Below are 19,196 nucleotides of genomic sequence, written 5' to 3' on the forward strand. Positions count from 1 at the left end.
TGTGAAGAGTGCCAAGTGTCAAAAGTACAAGAATTCAGAGAGACTGTAATGAATATTCTGCAAAATTATTACATCCCTTGCTCTGAAATCCAGCACTCATTTCTAAACTTAAGATGGTGAAGCAGACATAAACACAGTCTGACACTTCCAGCAAAAATTTCCATAGCATAGGCGTTCGCTCGACTGTACACAAGCTCCCATCAAATTAAAATATAACAAAATAGATCTTTTTCCTAAATATTCCCATTTAAGCTCTCAGTTTCACCAAGCCCAAATGCCACCACTTTCTCACCACATATCAGAGTACTCATTATCCACCCTCCTTGCTGTTACTCAACCAGGGATTGTCCTCTGTTGAGTCATTCTCTCACCTGCCATGGAATAGACTTGCTGATAAGAAAGATGAAATAGAAGCAGCAAATCTCCAGAACTGTTTTGTTTTTTCTCCTTGCCCCCCCTTTTTGGTATGATAAAGGCTGAAACACTGTTATCCACCAAACACAGACTGAAAAGCCTCAGAGTCACCATTTGGTCCTGAAGCCAGTAATATAATTAAATTCTTGGGATTATCTACAGCATTTCATAAGCAACCGTAGTGATGGTTTGTATACATAACAGAATCAAATCACCAGCTGGTGCAACCACTCACCAAAGTCTTAGGACCTCTCTCACACACACTAAGCCAGTATTTACTCAGGTTGGATTTGCAAAGGAGCTTTGGGGCTGTGTAAAACACTGGTTTTGTCTGCAGTTTATTCTTGACTCAAGCCAAACTAAAATTATGATAAATTTGTATCGAGGGTAGCCAAATGAAAATCCTTAGGCCAAACATACTCCAGAATGCTTAACTAAGTTTTCTGAGAACTGCATGTTCCAATATATGTTCTTTGTGTATTTCATCCATTTTAGGAAAAGAGATGAACACAGTGTACACCAAAACCTGCATTTTCCTGATATGGCTGATTCTATGGCATCTAAATTTAGCTTGTAATCTCTGCTGAGCAGGACCTCTGTTTCCTGTTTGCCCTTTAATTACTGCAGAATATTATGGTCTTGTATAAATTAATATATACTGTTCTGATGCAGTATTTAAAATAACTGTGGATATTAAATATTGCCCATCCATCTGTCAGTGAACAAATAATTTGAACAACAACTCAAAACTTTATTTCTGAATAATTTATTTTTATTTCCATTTATTGTCATTTTGACTAATGTCTTGTTACACGAGCATAGCTCATCTGTTTGTATCATCATGAATAAGATAAAAATAAAATTGATATTTTTACTGTTTACATGTTTGCTTATAGTTAAATTTAAAATGTTCTGTGCAAGCTATTATTTCTAACACAGTAGTGCCTTAAAACAGGGGCCAAAACAGCAAACACTTAGGTTTGTTAGATTCAAACAAAACAGGTAGAAAAATCTAGTCTACTGAAGAGATATGGCAGAGAAAGGCTGGGATAAGAGATGTTAGTTCACCTTAACTTGACAAAAATTTGAACACATGAAATTAAAAGAATTTTCTGAAATTATAGAGATATAAAAGTATCTCTAGCAGATCCGGAAATTAAATTGAGGTAATTCTAACTTCTAGTGATTCATTGACATCTAAAGGCAAAAACAAACAAAAAATCTGTATACTTTCGTACAACTGATCTGAGGCTTAGGAGTAAGTGCTCAGTGTTTGGCAGGGAACTTCCTCTGTGAAGAAAAACTAAGAATGACAGGTGTTGCTTGGATATAATCATATATTGCAGGAAAAGAATTGATAATTCCTACTTTGTTTTGGTAGTCCACCTTGCCAATAAGGTCTTGACTTTTCACTGTGTGTATAATGGATTCTTAGGTTATCCTGGATTTTTTTTTTATCCTTACTTTGCCTGGTTTTTTACTGATTAAAATTACAATCCCAACTAAATTATTCCCTAGTTCACATGTCAATATTTGCACTTGGGTGCCAGGCCCTGTTCCAGCTACAGGAAAGCAGGAATACTTGTTCCCTGACTTTGCTTTCGAGGATGAAGCACTTCCATCACTTTCCACCTGTGACTTCACTCACAAAAGTCACCATGCATGGGGAGCTCCCAGAGCACAGCATCTTCACTGCTGATGGCAATTATTGACATTACACCTTTTAACATTGCAAACTGACAGAGTCTTTCCAGTTTCAATAAGAGAAAACATTCCTTTCTGATTATCTGGCCACTACACAAGTCAATGGAACATTCTTCTACTTCTGATAAGATGTAGTAAAACTTCTTTAGCATTTATTATTTTCAGTTTTTAAAGTATTTTATATAAATGTTAATTAACATTTGCAAAAATGAGAATTAATTCAATTTTGAAATGTAATCAAAACCAGATTTTTTTCTGCAACGCTGTAAATAGGAAGCCTCATATTAGATACTGTTAAATATGTTGAAATCTCTAAAATAACTCAGTGATTTCTTTCCCAAAGAACCACATACTCTTGGCAGTTTTCGTCAATTAAATGTTTAAAAAAAATTAACTTCTTTAATTTAGATGTGAAAGACTTTGTATCCTGAGAAGCAATCTCAGTTTATATCAGATTTGCATACTATTGAATCCTTCAACATTTTTCAGAAGTACATGGTGCTAACAATTTCAGAGACCTACATGAGTAGGATCTGCCATCTCATCCTGTGTGGCAGTTTCTTATCTTCCCTTTACATTTTTGCTTATAACACTTTTGCAAGTAAATTTGTTTCTTTCTGAAGCTACTGAGGTGCTACTCTTGCTAAACTAAAAAAAGAGAAATCTCCATTAAATGGGTATATGAATGGAGATTTTTCACAAAGACTCTAGGGAACAAAGGCAGGTAGTTATATGAAACCAGTCTGATAAAATATGACTCCTCTGGACCACACAAGAAGGAAAAGATGACCCTGACAAAAGTGAACAGCATTTACCATAGTAGGGGAACAGACTGCAGTATCTGGGAAAAGGAATTTCCTGCTGACAAGATTTTGTCATTTCATGTCTGCTCATGGTTCTGGGCCAGAGTTTCAACTAGTTGGTGGCTGGATAAGTTGAAGATTGGGGGTGGAGGGCTGAAGATTTATATGTTTAAAATCAATTTTATCAACTCAGTCTCCAAACATTTGAAGAACAGCAGAGTGAATTGCAGAATATTATCTTGACAAAGGTTAGACACAAGATACAAAGCAGCCTCAAACAGCAGCTCCCCTCCAGTGCTGTACCAAATCATTCCTGAGGCTGAAGAGGAAAGTATGTTCTTCTGTCAGATGAGGGTATATCCCAAGTCTTTAACCAGTTAACTTCATGTACCCATGACTACATCATAAACAAAGTGCAGCCTGTTAACATGAAACATCTCCCTACCAAATCACACTGTCCTTATTCTGGGTGGTTTGTTCATGGCTTTTGTTTGTTTATTTTCACTTTTTTGGGCCAAGCTAAAATTATTTAAAGGCTTTTAAGAAAAGTATTTAATACCACTTTTACTGAAAGGTCTCCTCCTGTAGCACAGCCTTACACTCCTCACTGGACTTTATCTTTACTGTTCACATGTTCACAGTAGGGTAAGAACTCACTTTGTGGTCATAATTTTCTCAAGAGAGAGTTGATCAACCATTCTGCTTTTGTACGACAGAAGACAAACTTTTACTAAGACATAATTTGGACATAATTAAGTGCCTCTATACATCACAGCAATCCAGGGTGCCTGTCTTCCAACACAGACTGATTTCTTGCAGTGTTATTATTATCTATTCTGTTCTTATCTGTGTTCTTACCTATTCAGAAATATCTGGCCTAGAACTAGCCAGTTCCACAGCAATTACCAACGACGTGAAGTTTTGTAATCTTTACAGCATTGAGAGGTGAGAGCAAGCCACCAGCAATGATACCACCTAATAGACTTATGACCTCCGAGGCTACCAAAAACTCTGCACCATTTCTGCTGAAGAATATAACCAGAAGTGAAGAATAGCCACCCTTAGTCTCAAAGCATTTTTAGGAGGGCTACAACACCTGAAGCAGGCAGCTGAGATCTTGCCCTTTGTCCACTGAAGCACATTCTAGTATATATAGCCTGAGGAGTTTTATACATAACTGGAGTTCCCCAATCATTCAGATGTTTTTGGGGCATATTATCACCCATTCTTAAAGGGCAACTCTCCCTAGTGTTCCAAAATAACTTCCTACTCCTTCTTAAAATGTCCCATGACTTTCTTACAGGTCTACAGCAGCAAACATGCACCAAGGAACAGGTTTCAAATTCTATATGCTTCTCAGAATAATTCCACCCCTTTCAGAGCTCTAGTTTTATCTTGTTATTGACATTTTGTTAAAAAAACTACTGTTTCTCCCTTGATTGCTTCTATGGCATAAAGTTCTTATGGGAAAAACAAGTTGTCAGCTCTAAACTGGTAGATCAGGATGATTAATAAACTGCATGTATATGACATAGGAAATTCAAATTCTTGAAATGTTCTTCAAATATGTGGAATTCAGAGAACATACAGCTGGGATTTATTCAGTAATTCAGCTTAAAAATACCAACAAGATAACTGGAAAATTGTATAGAAATACAGTTTTCTCTTACACTTTTCTTTTTTGGTCTTGGCAGCTAGGGGGTTTACTACTGGATGGCAAATCCCAGATTGTATGAATTTCAAGGAGTAAACTCATCATTTGTATTCAATAGCTCTAAGAGAAAATCACATGGATGGCAGTACAGTGGAAATGGCTATTTTATTAAGTAGAGAACAACAGTGCAGTTGTAATTCACTGTGGGATTTCTATATATTCTGTTGTGGAAGTGATGACAAGTCGATGATTTTGCCGTAAAACTGTCAAATACAGCAAACTACTAAATAAAGGCATTTTTATGTTGTGACACAGAGACATTCAGACTCTCTCCAGTTTAGCTCAAATGCAGCTCTCTTAACTACCAGTTATAGGATATAGGTTTTCTTCAAAAATATCAAAACCAACCAACAACAAAAATCAACCACAAACAAACAAACAACAAAACCAAAATACCTCTTCCAAAGACACTGTCTATAAATTATTCATATACTTGTGAACTTATTTTCTAAAACTGCCAAAAAAAAATTCAAAAGGAACCATTTTGTCCCAAAGCATAATTCTTTATCAAAATAGTCTTCATTATAATGCTTGTATTTATTGCAAATATTTATGAATTTAATGTAATAAGAATTAATTAACCTCTCAAGTGATATTTTGAGAGTACAATAAATTTCACAAAATTGCTAAAGAAATATGTTTTACTTTGGTTTATAATCTTGAAAGGAAGATTGCTTTGCCACTAAGGGATTATTTATTCATACTGTTTTATAAATATGAATTTCCATACCTCCTTGATCACATACACAACCAGAAAAATTGCAAAATTGGGATGTAAATTATTAACAAAGTAAAAACACAGAAGGTTTATGCACTGTTACCTCTTGCATGTGTGTGAACACAGCAGTAGGAAGGATTGCTATTTAAAATTTCTTATATTTCCAGAATCTAGCAAGATCTAACATAGTCTTTTTAATTGCTTTGGTATTTCTGATTGTAAGAGTGTGAATTTATTATCTCCCAGTGTTTCTATATTGACTTCTTACCAACTTTATGTATTCATACATGAGGCCTGATGGAAAATAAGGAATTTTCAAAGTTTAATTACTTTTTAAAATTCAAAATTACTTATAAACCCATTCATTTTAAAGAAGCAACGTTTTCAGCAGCAGTAAAGCAAAGAGTTTTGGAGCTGTGATGCATTATAGAGAGAAAAAATGTAATTGTACAGCATATGGTTCTGTTAGAACAGAATGCTTCTGCACTAAAAGAGCAGAGAGGTATGTTGCTTTTTCCCACAACTTTTCCTCAAGACTGAATGCAATTATTATTCCTACATATTCTTGAGTGTGTAAGTTGTAAACAAACTATGATTTAAATAGAATACACAGAGATTTAAATATAACATTATGTAAATATAACACAGGCTTTACTTTATAGAGCCAACGTCTTTGCATGTAGAATAGATCCAGCAGTTTCATACAGATAATGAAGGGCGGAGGAAAAAAATTCAAAGGAAATAATTCAATTGTATGAGCTTATCTTTCACTGCTGTTTTTACTTCATGAAAAAGACTGAATCTATGCAATACTAATACAACTCTGTTGAGAATAATCTCAAGATTATAGACTTCTTTTGGAATTTAACAATCATCTTTTGACTTTTTAAAATTTTCTATAACACCTTTACCTTGTTTTTTTTTTTTTATAAGTACTTTAAAAATGAAATAAGGTTTCTAAATATATTTCAAAGTTGAACTTTAATAAACATAACATACATATTTCTTCAAGAAGTGTTAGCAATGTAAGCGCAGAAGCCAGAGCCATCAGGGTTTATTTTCAATTGATGACACACCAACCCATCCTGTGATGAACAATGCAGCTAACTCTAGTCTTGTAGAGTACCTGAGCCTAATTTAGTATTTATAATATATATCTTCAGTGATAATGGCCAGGTGATTGAACAACTATTCATACAAATTAGCTCATCTCATCTTGTTGTTCCCAAAATATGAGATGCTGTGCTTCAGCCCAGGGAGTGCCCTGGATAAAGTCAAGTCAATCAGCTCCTACATGAAGACCAGGGCATTGCATCCCATCTCTCCCTTTCCTTCCTGGTGGGATTTGATACTGTTGGCCCCTGGCAGTGTGACATTATAGAATGGTGAGGGTGGTACACAGCTGCTGCAGGGGAGCACCAATGTGTCAATACACAGGTCATGAAACAGAATAGATTAAATGTGTACCCATATAACTGCTCAAACATAACCATGGTAACATATTTGTATTTATGAGGAGGCAGAAAAACTCAGGAAATAGGAAAAAGTCAGTGGATGAGGTAGAAAGGGAGGATTTGCAGCAGAACTTGGTGCAAGGCACAGGTATGAGGGAGTGGACACTCTCTATGGCTTCAAGGAATACACACAAATCTTAGCAAGTGGAGCAGATTCTCCAATACAGGGTTCAGTTCTGGCTGTGAACAAGATTCCCAGGAATGGATTTGGGGACAATACACTGGGTGCAGCAGGCTGAACTCAGTTTGTGCTGGAGGACAAAGCAAAATACCTGCAGTACAGGACAGGAGTGCAGTAGGTGACAGCACAGAACTAGAGCCACTCAGCTGGGTTGGCAATAAGGGGGCTCCCTATTTCAGGATAGGATAGCACTGTGAAGGGGTAACTACAGAGGTAGCTGCAGCCAGAACAAGTGGATCCTGTCTATACAGGTATCCAGCAGGCCTAATTCAACCCAAACAGAGCAATCTCCATCTTCTTCATATGACACACAAGGTGAAAAAAAAATCAAGCAATTAAAAATATAAAAATTACTGTTGTTCTTTAGAAGAAGTACTTTATATGAGAGTATGCTATATTTGCAAATATTCAGAAATACCTGGTTTGTCATACTGTAAATTCCTAGCATCTTTGTGTCCCCCAGAAATATCATGATCTCCTTACTATCCAAAAGCAATAAATACCCCCTAAGTAGTGCTGAGTATTACTGTGATTGCCCAGATATAAACTAAATATACATGAAAAACCTTTATGGATCTAGTCTGCTGCCTCAGAAAAGTGCACCAAAAATGGCTCTGATCATACTGCAAGGTGTGCTTGACAGTATATAAAGGGACATGACCTGCATCTACTGCATCTGAAGTTGCACTTTTGTAGACAAGGATATTGACAACTTCAGCACAAGAAATTAATTCCTAAATCACAGTAAAACTAATTTTTGGTACTTAAAGTTAAAAAATAATGGATAATTTTTGAATTCTTATAGATAAACACTAAGAAATCATAATATAAAGTGTATTTACCACACTACCAGGCACTGCCACAATCTGTAATACAGTTGAGCTACAATATACTCCTTCATGATTTACAGTCTGATAGCTGCTCTCCTTTGCTGTATGGGAAAGGAGCATTTAATCTCTCTTAATCGGCAACTTCACTTAAAGTGAAGTGCAATTTTCCAACAGAACAAAATTCAGTCGTGCATACAATTCACATGACGATATATAGGAATTAAGCTTGCATTTTTTTAAGTCTAAAATTCCTAACTTCAGAAGACTTGTTTCACAATTAAAAATTCAAACATACTACAAAATACTGATGGGAGTACTGCATGCGTTGGTTTTGAATAAGCACTATGAAGTTAAAGTAAATGTACACAATTCATGAGAATTCAAAAGAGTAGGTGATTCTTAAGTTAATTTGCATGTCCACCAGGAGCAGGTTCTTACCTAGTATACAAGCACTATCCCTTTCTTCTCAAAATTTAATCATAAAGCTTCTCCTTTTCTATGTCACATATTTCAATAGCAGTTTAAGAATGTTACTGCACATAAGATATACTCTAAATAGCATTTATATGTGTGACTAGCAACAATGTGGTCCAAACATGCATTTTGATTTGAACATAGTATGGAATGTATGTACCGGATGGAATAAAAAGAAACAGATAATAATTATGTAGATATATTAGGTTTGTAATTATAGTGATAGAAAAATTTAGCCTACATTTACACCCTCAGTCATCAGTTGCAGGGAGCAAGCCCTGGTCTCCAGGCCAGGATGTACAGAACAGTTTGCATCTACCTAAAATGAGTTGTCTCTGTCCACATGCAAAGCACTTTGCCTTGGTCTTCTCTAAGCTCCATAGCAGACCTTGAGGACCATAAAAAAATCAATTTTTTCTTAGTTTCAAGCCCTGAGAACTTGAGATAATAACTGAAGATATACAGCTGTCCATCAAAAGGACTGCTTCTATAAAATAACCTTGAGAGCGTGTTTCATCCTATAGTGAGGGGTATAGAACATGCAAGCTTTCAAGGGTGACAACACCATGTCTTCTATAGGCTTCTACTAAAATTTAATCTACTGATTTTTCCACCTTAGGCACAGCTAGTTGGTTAAATTTGGAAAGGGAAAACAGAGCTGAAGGAATAATACAGAGTAATGCAGAGCATCATCAGACTCGTGCGTCAGCTGAGGGGAGATGAAAGAGGAGCCTGCAGCTGTACCACGGGGGATGGAACTGAAAGCTTCTTACAAGCCTGTGGCTATACTCTGTGAATTCTTTCTTTTTTCTCCTTGTGCAAGAATAAATTCAGTTCTTTATTTTCAGTGCTCACATTCTACACTTTTGTACAATGTCATTTCACTATGAAGACAAAAAATATGAAGTTGCAGTGAAAAAACTGAAATATGGGATCACTGACATTTCTTCTATACAGTTTGGAAAAGTCATATGAGAACTGTCACCTGTTGGAACTCTCCTTCTCCTAGGAAAGGCATAAAGTATCTGCAGAATGCTATGCTTATCAGATAGGACAACATTTCCCATGTTTGCTGAAATGCCATGTGATAACAGAATCTCTACTTACTGCGGTCAGTAATTATTGTCCGGGCCTCTTGATTGCTTGTCTTGTTTTTTAGATTTTGTGCTGCAGTTATGAGTTCATCCAGCTGGGGACGTCTTTGCTCCAGATCCTGTAGTATTGCCTAGTTGAACACAAATTCAAAAATAAAATAAAGATAAAAGCACAAAGAGACTTTGAGAAGACCACATATATGGACATTTTTGATGCAAACTTGACTTAAAGCAAAAAGATTGTTTGCTGTTTCAAATAATACAAAGAATTTGGCCTAGACCTTCTAAATACTGTTGTTATTAATTTAAAAATACCAAGTATAATTTGCAATAAAAAATGTTTAAAGAACTGTAAAACTAAATACAAAGTAGCAATCACTCTACATTTTTAGCATGTCAAATTATGCAGAATAAGTTATTCTCCTCTATATAGCAGGGCACTATTTTTGTATATCATCTTATATTTTACTGTTAATTTAAAAAGAAGATATAAGGGCTTACATTCTTGTCAGATTAGGCAGGCTGTTCCTATCAGCTCATGAAGTCTAATAAATTGTGGGGTTTTTTTTAATATTTCATGACTGTTTAATTGTTATCTATTGGTTAAAAGCCATTGTAGGACTGTTAAAGTAACTTTTTTCTGTCTTCAGTCTTTACCTGTCTGAAAAATAATTAACACTCACAATAATTTATATGCTACTCAAACCAATATATAAAGCCAAGACAATCTGACTAGATAGTAAGAAGTGGATTTAAAGTTTCTCATGGGGAAAAAATGAGCTTTGTGGTATTTAGAAGACAATAAAAACTAAAATACAATAGCTTTAGATAAAATGAAAACTCAAGGAAAATAAGGCATATAAGACTTATGCACATATTTGATTTATTTCAAAGGATTAGGGAAGAGCAAACAAGGAATTGGTACAATCATTTCTCAGATCAGAAGCATCCAAGTATGTCTTTAGAAGACTGACCAAATTTGGACACTTCAGCTACCTATTGTGGAGTTTCCAGAAAAGATACTCATTAGATTTCCCTGTTTTAGGAGTCAGAAGCAGCAATACTTAATACATAACTAGAAACTATTCATATTAATTTTATTCTACATACAAATTTTAGTCATCAGAACTGAGCAGTGTGCCATCAGACAGTCAGTAGGCACACTTTAACAGACATCAAATTGGCAACAAAGGCCAGAGAAGGATTTCTATTTTTGAGGCCAGTTACAGTCACTGGTTAGATAATCTGTTGGTATTCTCACCTGCCTGTTGATAAAGTGTCTGGAGTATTTTACTGTCTCAAAAGTCTCCTCTCCTTAAAATGTTTTTGTTCTAAATAATCATAGTTGACTTTAAAAAGCTGTTATTCACTGACTGTTCTGGATAGAAAAGATCTGTGAGTCTGATCTTAAATTTGACCCTCCAGCTTCAGACTACACTTGCACGATTTCCACCAAGTTGAAGGTTACAAATAAAGACCTAATACCATTTTCTGTTTAATGAGATTAACAAAAGGGCATAAGAATATAGCTTCCAGTGACTACAGCATGTACTATAAAAAGCAAACTAAAAGCTCCACAGAGTTTCATTTTGTTCAGTTACAAACTCTTTAGGAAAAAAAGGGTAATTTTCAAGACACACATCTAGCTACACCCTGTGAAATTCTTGCTTTTAACTTCTGTATCAGGTCTTTGAAAATCTATTATAACTGGCATTCTAAAGTCATACCCAAAAGCTTGGATGGTATTTTTTCACTTGGATACTGATTGAATTGCAGAGACATGCAGTTAAAGCAGCAGCTTGCATAATTAAGCAAAGAAGAAATTTCTAATTAGAAGTCTCTCCTTAGTAAGAGAAATAAAATCTACTGATGCCATTACTATCTCTAGATATCTATGTTCCTTCCAAGCTCCATTTTATAAGAAGACAAGTTAATGAGGGCCATGAATTTCACAATAGGAAAAGCAGTCCCAGTGCAGTCGAAGAGCATCTGTATCGCACATATTGCCAAAATGGACGGTGCAGAAGAATACTAAAACACGCACAACAGGCTCAGATAATTCTCTGCCTTCCCTTTCTTTCTCCTTCCCTACCTAGAAAATGTTTAGAAGAGGAAAAGCTAATTAAATCATTCTAAGGTCTTATGCCAAGAGTGACTCTCTTCCCTAAAGTTTCCTAAATACAATTTTATCCTGGACTACACAAAAAGAGTGATTTATCTGATCCAGCCTGAGTCTCCGACTGGACAGTAAATGCTGTGGTTTTACCACTACTAAAGAAAGCTGCTGTTATATGTTTCATAGAGTAAGAAATGAAGCACTAGGTAAGGACAGCTCAGAAAGGATTTGCTCAGTACCAAAATGAGGAAATGGAGCTGATCTGTTCCCAAGGGCTCACAGAAGGATTTACCCCCAAGACACATCTGCAATTCCTGAACTGGACATTCAGGAAAACTAGAAATGCCTCTTTAAAGTGAGTCTTGTTAGTTCTGCTGTTCTCTTGGGGATATAATATCTCATCCCTGTATAGATTATGTGGACAGCCTTCCCTCTACCATTTCATGTGAATAAAATTATTTTCTTCTAGATGCACAGGAGTGTATTTTTAAAAGTTCAAGAAGGACACTCTTAAACTCTTAAACTATATACAGATCTGAAGATTCTTAGAGCTTTCATAAGACAATAATGCATAATCATAAAACAGATTTTTTTTCTTACTCTTAGAAAAATCAGGATTTCTCAAATAAATATATTTTTTCCTTGGTTTAATACAAAGTGTCTGACAACTTTACCCAAGCAGTGTCCTATTTCATTCGGTAGAATTTTACCAATTACAATTAAAAAATTGTTACAATGTTTATTGGCCTGGTTTTACCAGTTTGTACAATCTTAAAGATTTTTCAAATACACGTTTCACATGATACCTATAAATATATATACCAAACCCCAATGGAAACCTGGATAAAAGTAGCTACTAAAACACATAATTTCCAATTCTTCCTGTGATCTTGTAGCATGAAAATAAACAACAATACCTGAGCTCCACTTCAAGTGTTATCATATTCAGAAAAATATTCTGTGACTGGATAAGCTGATCATGCAAGTTGTTTTTGTGGATTAATAAAAATACAGCTATTTATGCTAGGAAGAGCAGTGCTTTGAAGAATACAAACTAAAAGATCACTAAGTATGATTTTTGGGAAAAATTAAAATTGAATAGCTTTAAAGTATTAGCTGTATGATCTAAAACAAATGGACAACCCCCCCAAAAACCAAAATCAGAAGAAATTAATAGCTGGAGAGCATTTTAAAAACTTTTATGAATTCAGCCAAGTATTTAATGTGGTAAAATGATCCTCAACAGAAAAGTGGAAACTATTAGAAGTTACTGCTACAACAGCCATAGGAATAAAAACTCATTAATAGTGGCACCCTGGTGGAGACACAGCAGATGCAACAGACCAGATGCCTCTGATTTGGAATGTCAGCACACGGAAACAAATGTGCTATATAAAAATGGGTAATACAGAAATGAGAGTTATAATTAAACTACTTTCAAAATAAATGAAACAGAAATCTATCCAATCCCCATTAGGTCACCAAAAGTACAAGCACAATGAATTAGGGAGTAAGTTAAACTAAAAGTTGTGAGGTTTTTAATAAACAAAACCTTTTGCATACAATTTGTCTCTCCCAACACTTTTCTAGTGCTCTGTAAAGGTACAAACAATTCATTCTACAGAACACCACAGAACACATTTCAATACAGAAATTTTGCTTAATTATAAATGCAACTTCACATGAGTAGGTTAAAAATTAAGGACCACTAACATGTGTAGTTGTACAAACACATCTTTAAACCCCAAAACAGCGTTTCTTTTTCTTCCTTTCTTAAAGGCCAGCATAATGATGCTTGGTGATAGCACAGTAATGCATGATGATGAGTAATGAGATACAATCATGCAACCCACCTAGAGTTTGTTAGAAAGTGATGCTATTCACTTTTAACAATCTTTCCACATTTGCGGACGGCAGCTGCTCAAAAGAAAAATCCAATTTTCAGGTTCCTAACTTTTATGATTTTCTTACACAAAATGGGTGTTGAGGTATGGAACAAATTGTTCAAGTCAGCAACTGAAATATCTTGCATTAAAATTGCTAAAAAATAAACTGACAAACTGAAACAGGTGAAGAGTGACAAATTCTTGATGGGACTTCAAGATTTGAGACTGAGAATTAAAATATTTTCTGACTTTATAAAATACATAAAATACAGCCTGCATATTTGACACTCTGGCCATGCTAGCTTCTATATATAACAGGATCTTTAAATCTATGCAGTCTTTTTTTTTTTTTTTTTTCCCTTTTGTCTTGACTTTATGGCAAATGTTATCAGAGTGGAGTTGCTGAATTCCAGGATGGAACCAAGACTTACTCATTGACTAATTTTCTACTAGTGCTCATTATGGGTGTTCAGTCTTCAGTCTCTGAAGAAACCTTTCCCACACCAAAGCCAGGACTTTCCATCTTCCTTTGCTGAACTCAAATATATCAACAAGAATTTAGGCTGCTGCTTACATGTTTCCAGTCAAATATAGCTTGTTATCTATTTTATACTAAGTATAGGAAGGTTAATAGTGAGTGAGCAAAAAAATTATGTTTGGGCAAACCAGCAATTTAGATTTTTGCTCTTCCATATTAAGAGCAAACTGGAAGCACTTTTTATCAGTAACAGCCCACAGCTGAAGACTTAGACTTCACAACTGTTTGGGATGATTTGTTTTGGCCCACTCCCAACCTTGTCTAATGAAACAAACCAGTGAACCACAAGAGCACAAGTGGATGATTAATGTGAGAATGAAAGAGAAAAGGAAGATATATTTCTTATCCTGTGAAGCTATTTGCTCCTCTGAACTAGCTCACCGTGATATCCTCAGAAAAAGCATAATTCCATTAATTAGTTGTTGAGGAAATTATTTGCTCCTCTTTTGAAAAAAACTTTAGAGTCTAAACCTTAAATTTAAACAAAAAATGCACTGATAACTTCCAAAATGTATAGTCAAGACAACTTTTACTTAAAACCACTGTTTCTTGTAGCTGATTGGTTCTCTAAATAAAATGTGTTATATACACACACCTAGAAAGAGAGAAAGCTTTGGAAAAAACTTGCTAACAATTTCAGAAAATGAAGATATGTAACACCTACAATTCATTTGCATAATAAAATTGGCTTTGTTAAGATATTCCTCCCAAACACAATTTGAATTTGTTTTCTTGTCACTAAGCAGGAAGAGAATACGAGTGAAAATGGTCATTTACATACTCTCTATATTTAAACATAAAATTATGAAACAATGAAAGCAAAATAATGCAGAGGAGTTTTCTCTTTTGAAACAACTTTTCTTTTGACTATTAACTGTTTTCTGTTTTCCCTCCAAAGTATGCACAGTTTTAGGAAAATATGAGGATCAAGAGCAATATTTTAGCAATGCTGATGGCTGATTGGTGCCTGCCAGTGAAATCAGAACTTTAACAGACTAGACAATATGAATTTGATTTTTCCTGAGTTCTTTATGCAGTGCAAGTTTTCCTATAGCATGTACTTTTATGTCCACTTACGGCCACCTCAAGAAGTGCCTCAGGAGTTCTCATTGCTGTCTAAGGGAATATACCAGCTCCATCAGTGATGCTGGGGGGAAGCCACCTGTGACAGCTTATCAGCTGCTGCATGAGATGCATGAAAGAGCATCATAGAACTCTTTGTGTGTGTTTGTTTTTTTTTTTTTTTGTGACAATCACTCATTCAGTTATGCTGGTGGCATTGTGAATGTTCCTTTACAACTCAGGAAGCCCAGCATAGGCCAGGAGGTTATAAAAGCAAGGTGTGCAACATGCTGTTGATGCACACTAATCAAACCAAACAGAACAGAAATAATTAATTTGAGTCTCCTCGTGTTGACCAAAAAGGATGGTGATGGTAAGCTAAGGTGATGGAAGAAGGTAACGTGATGGTGGTGGTGGGAGCTGGGGTAACTCTCATCCTCCCTCTCACCCTGCTCCCCATTTATTTATCTGTAGGAAAGGACCTTGGAAGCTCATCAAGAGGCTCAAATCATCAGCAGCTTGCTCATTATAGCTGAGATGCCTTGATGGACTGCACTGGAGTCCGTCCAGCATACAGGATGGAGAAGATGGAGAGAAGACCAGAAAAAGATTACAGTGTAACATGGCTCATGAATGAATCATTCTGCGATAAACGAAATTTGCTCTATTGTAGCTATTGCCAGGAAAAAAAAAAAAGGGAATAAAGCTAAAGATGTATCTGTAACAAGTAGAACAACATTTAAAGATTTGGGTGTTTGGCTATAATGAGATCCATTCCACTAGAATGCAGTGATAATTCACATGTAAGAACTGAAGACTGAAACAGGATTAAAGCCCTAACAGTAAATCTGATATACATGAACTGTGTGTGGAATTACAGCCTTTTGACCCCAAACTGTGTGGCCATCCAATATTACTTTTTCTTGCAGTAAAGTATGAGCATTTAAACAACCAGGCACAACTTTTCCAGGGTATCTGATGTCCTTTCATCCCAGTAAATAACTTAATGGATGGGAAGTGGTGTTAGGAGCTGCAGAGCTTCCCCAGTTTCTGTTTCAGTCAGCAGAACTGAAATCTCTCAGTGTACAGTTGCCATTTGTGAAATGTGAATTTGTAAAATTTACTACTTTTTTCTTTTTTGTAACTAACAGTTTTTCAAATGAAGGGCTTTTCCAATGCACTTAAAAATGTGAATTACCAAGGACACTGAGGGCAGATGCTCTGTTTTTCAATGCTTCAGCTTTAGTCTTTTCTGTGGCTGGCTTTTTTATTTTTTTATTTTTTGATGAAATACTTATCAGTTTGTCACATTTTTAAACAAAAGTAAAATAGTATTGGGTAGACACAATTTTATGTTATGAAGATAAACAAACAGATCTTTTTTGCCTTTTTTTAATTTAAGAAAATAACTAACATTTATGGACAAGGAAGGCTAATATCTTGACTAAAGATGCTCTACAAATTCTCTAATTTTATGTTTCAAAATAAACCCCCACAGAATGACTTCATCAGTTTCTATTGAATCTTCTAGAAATTTTTGATTACTTTTATTAGAAGGTTTCTCCAGTAATAGCAAATGGGTAATAATTAAGGAGAGTAAAATGGATTGGCACAGCATAAGTTGACAGGGGAGTTTTTTTTAGGGCCTTAGGAAACTAGATATTCTTCTCAAGAGGAATATAAAATGAAGAAAAAGGATTTATTCTTGTTTGTTTGGCTTTGCTTTTGAAAAAGAAAACAAAACTGTTACACAGTTTTTTCTTATAGTGAACTTAATATTATTTAGCTCTGTGTGTGTAGGTAGGGGGCAGGGGAAAGGAAAGGTGTTTCTTATTTACTCTATCTGATAAGAAATGTGGGATTAATTCTGAAATAGCTTTAGACTAACTCTAGTAAGGTGGATCTTTATTCCTATCTCATTGTCATGCCAAAAGACGAAGGTACAAGCCTAATTTTGTTACTTAAAATTTTCTGGTATATTTTGACAGGTTTTGCCCTAAGAACTAAACTTTCTTTTATTTTTGTCTCCATGTTTATTAGTTTTTTTTGGTTGTGCTTGTTTCTTTGTTTGATTTACTTCTAGTTCTTATTTCTCCACATTTCTGTTACTATGTACTTAATTGCAGTCAACAATAATACAGAAGGTAAAGGTGGAAACCTGAAAAATTCTGATGCTCATATTTCATTGATAGCAAAGGAAGGAAGGAAATGTATATATGGCTCTCTCAGCCTTTCCTCATCAGAGGGATGCTTCAGATCCTTCATCTTTCTTGGCTCCCACTTTACCCACTCCAGGAGCTCCGGGTCTCCCTTGTCCTGAGGAGCCCAGAACTGGATCCAGCACTGCAGGCACACTCATCTCACTGGGACTGAGAGGAGGGGCAGGATCACCTCCCTGCCCTGCTGGCGCTGCTGTCCCTAAGGCACCCCAGGCTACCCTGGGCCTTCCTGGCCACAAGGGCACACACAGAGGGGCTGTGCCACTGATGCCTTCTCCTCTAGAAAATGTATACGGGAACAAGAACGGGCAGCACCTCTCCCTCCTGCATTCCCAGTGAATACCTTTGGGAACACTGGCGGAGAACACCTGTCTGATTAGAGCACGTATTCACAAGAGGCAGGTGAAGGAGGTTTACTGCAATGATGGGTACTGGATTTAAGATTTCTGCAGAGTAGGTTGGAAGGGCTTCTATTCACAGGCAAAAGCCAAGGCAGAGGAGCACAGCAAGCAGCACAATTGTAGAGCTGAGCTGCAGCACAGCTGGGCACGAGTGTCAAGGCTGTGCTGAACCTATTTTATGCAATTATGCCTCATTTTAGACTTTTCTGTCATTTTATGGTTCTGCCCCTTGGTTAATATATCTTGCTGAAGAGGGTAAATTTGCTCATGCAAAAGCTACTGAAGATAATACAATAATTATTAACTATGGAAACATAGCATTGAAAAGGTATATTGGCTGGAAATTGAAGACAATACAGTTTAAACAGAAAAGATGCAAATTCCTAGTAGCCAATATGTTTAAATACAGAGTAAATCACTAAAGAATATGAGAGACTATTAAAAGAACTTTTTAATTCAATTTTTTTTTTAATAGACACAGTCTGGAAGATGAATCTCTATGTAAAATCTCATGGACTAGTCTCACACATAGTATATGAACATACTTTTCCTTTCTGACCTTGAAGTCAATGATTCTGTGGGAAATTAAAAAAAAAAAAAAATTGAACTCCCCTATAATGCCAGTTTCTCTGAGATGAATTTTCAACCCCAGTTTCCTCAAATCAGTATCAATCCTGCTTGGTCCCCCTCCCTCACACAGATATAATTTAAATATATTTAAGCAATTTCTGATTGAGAGAAGTGTTTAAGCATGAAGTTAAGCAAAATACTGAAGCTATTTATTGTCCAGACAAGAAGAACTCTTACTATGAACAGTTAATGTATTTAATCTGTAAACATTGCTTGGGGCACAAGGTACAGACACTGATTAGGAGCTTGCAGAGGAGCCACACAATGCTACTCCAGTGGAAGAAAAATTAGCATTTTTCTTTTTCAGAAAATACAGTTTTTTTATCTGAATGACAGTTTCAGGAATGAATCTGATATAAACACAAAAGAAAGAATCACTGGTAAAGTAGATTGACACTATGATAATAAAAGCAGGAAAGAACAATTTGCCTTTTATGTTGATTCATGTATACACACATGACAATGCACAAGCAGGTAGAGATATGGATTTTACAGGGGGTTTTTGTAATAACAAAGATGGAATTAAATGAATTAAATTCCAAAATTAAGAACCTTCCTCTGATTTCTATTCTGTAACTGAGGAGTAACTGAGGTCAGAGGGGCAATAAGCTTGAGTATCACAATCTGGTCAAAACAGAAGAAGAGGATTTCTTGAGATAATGTTAAAATACACTCATAAATATAATAAATGTTCCTTACAATATTAAAGGTCAAAATGAAAATATTCTTCTCTATTATCTTTGTTTGGAAACATTGACATTTTTTCCACAAACAAGATTATCTGTGCATTGAGACTATTGTTTTATAGTTTTATGGCTGCAATTCCCTTGCTTTGGAGGAACAGAACTTGTTTTTAAGCCACTCAAAATTTTCCTGGGATACTGGAATGAAAATAGGT

The 19,196-nt window shown here is 35.6% G+C and overlaps 1 protein-coding gene across 1 annotated transcript in view; it reads right to left on the reverse strand.

Annotated features, from left to right (window-relative positions):
* The window catches only part of DMD (dystrophin), a 979,219-nt gene that overhangs the window by 281,474 nt on the left and 678,549 nt on the right, over positions 1 to 19,196 (reverse strand). Inside the window, exon 52 of the mRNA XM_058822052.1 lies at positions 9,460 to 9,577. Within this exon, the coding sequence (XP_058678035.1) occupies positions 9,460 to 9,577 (118 nt within the window). The remainder of the gene's footprint in view (positions 1 to 9,459; positions 9,578 to 19,196) is intronic.

Source organism: Ammospiza caudacuta, chromosome 2, assembly GCF_027887145.1.
Source record: "Ammospiza caudacuta isolate bAmmCau1 chromosome 2, bAmmCau1.pri, whole genome shotgun sequence".
NCBI classification, from domain to species: domain Eukaryota; kingdom Metazoa; phylum Chordata; class Aves; order Passeriformes; family Passerellidae; genus Ammospiza; species Ammospiza caudacuta.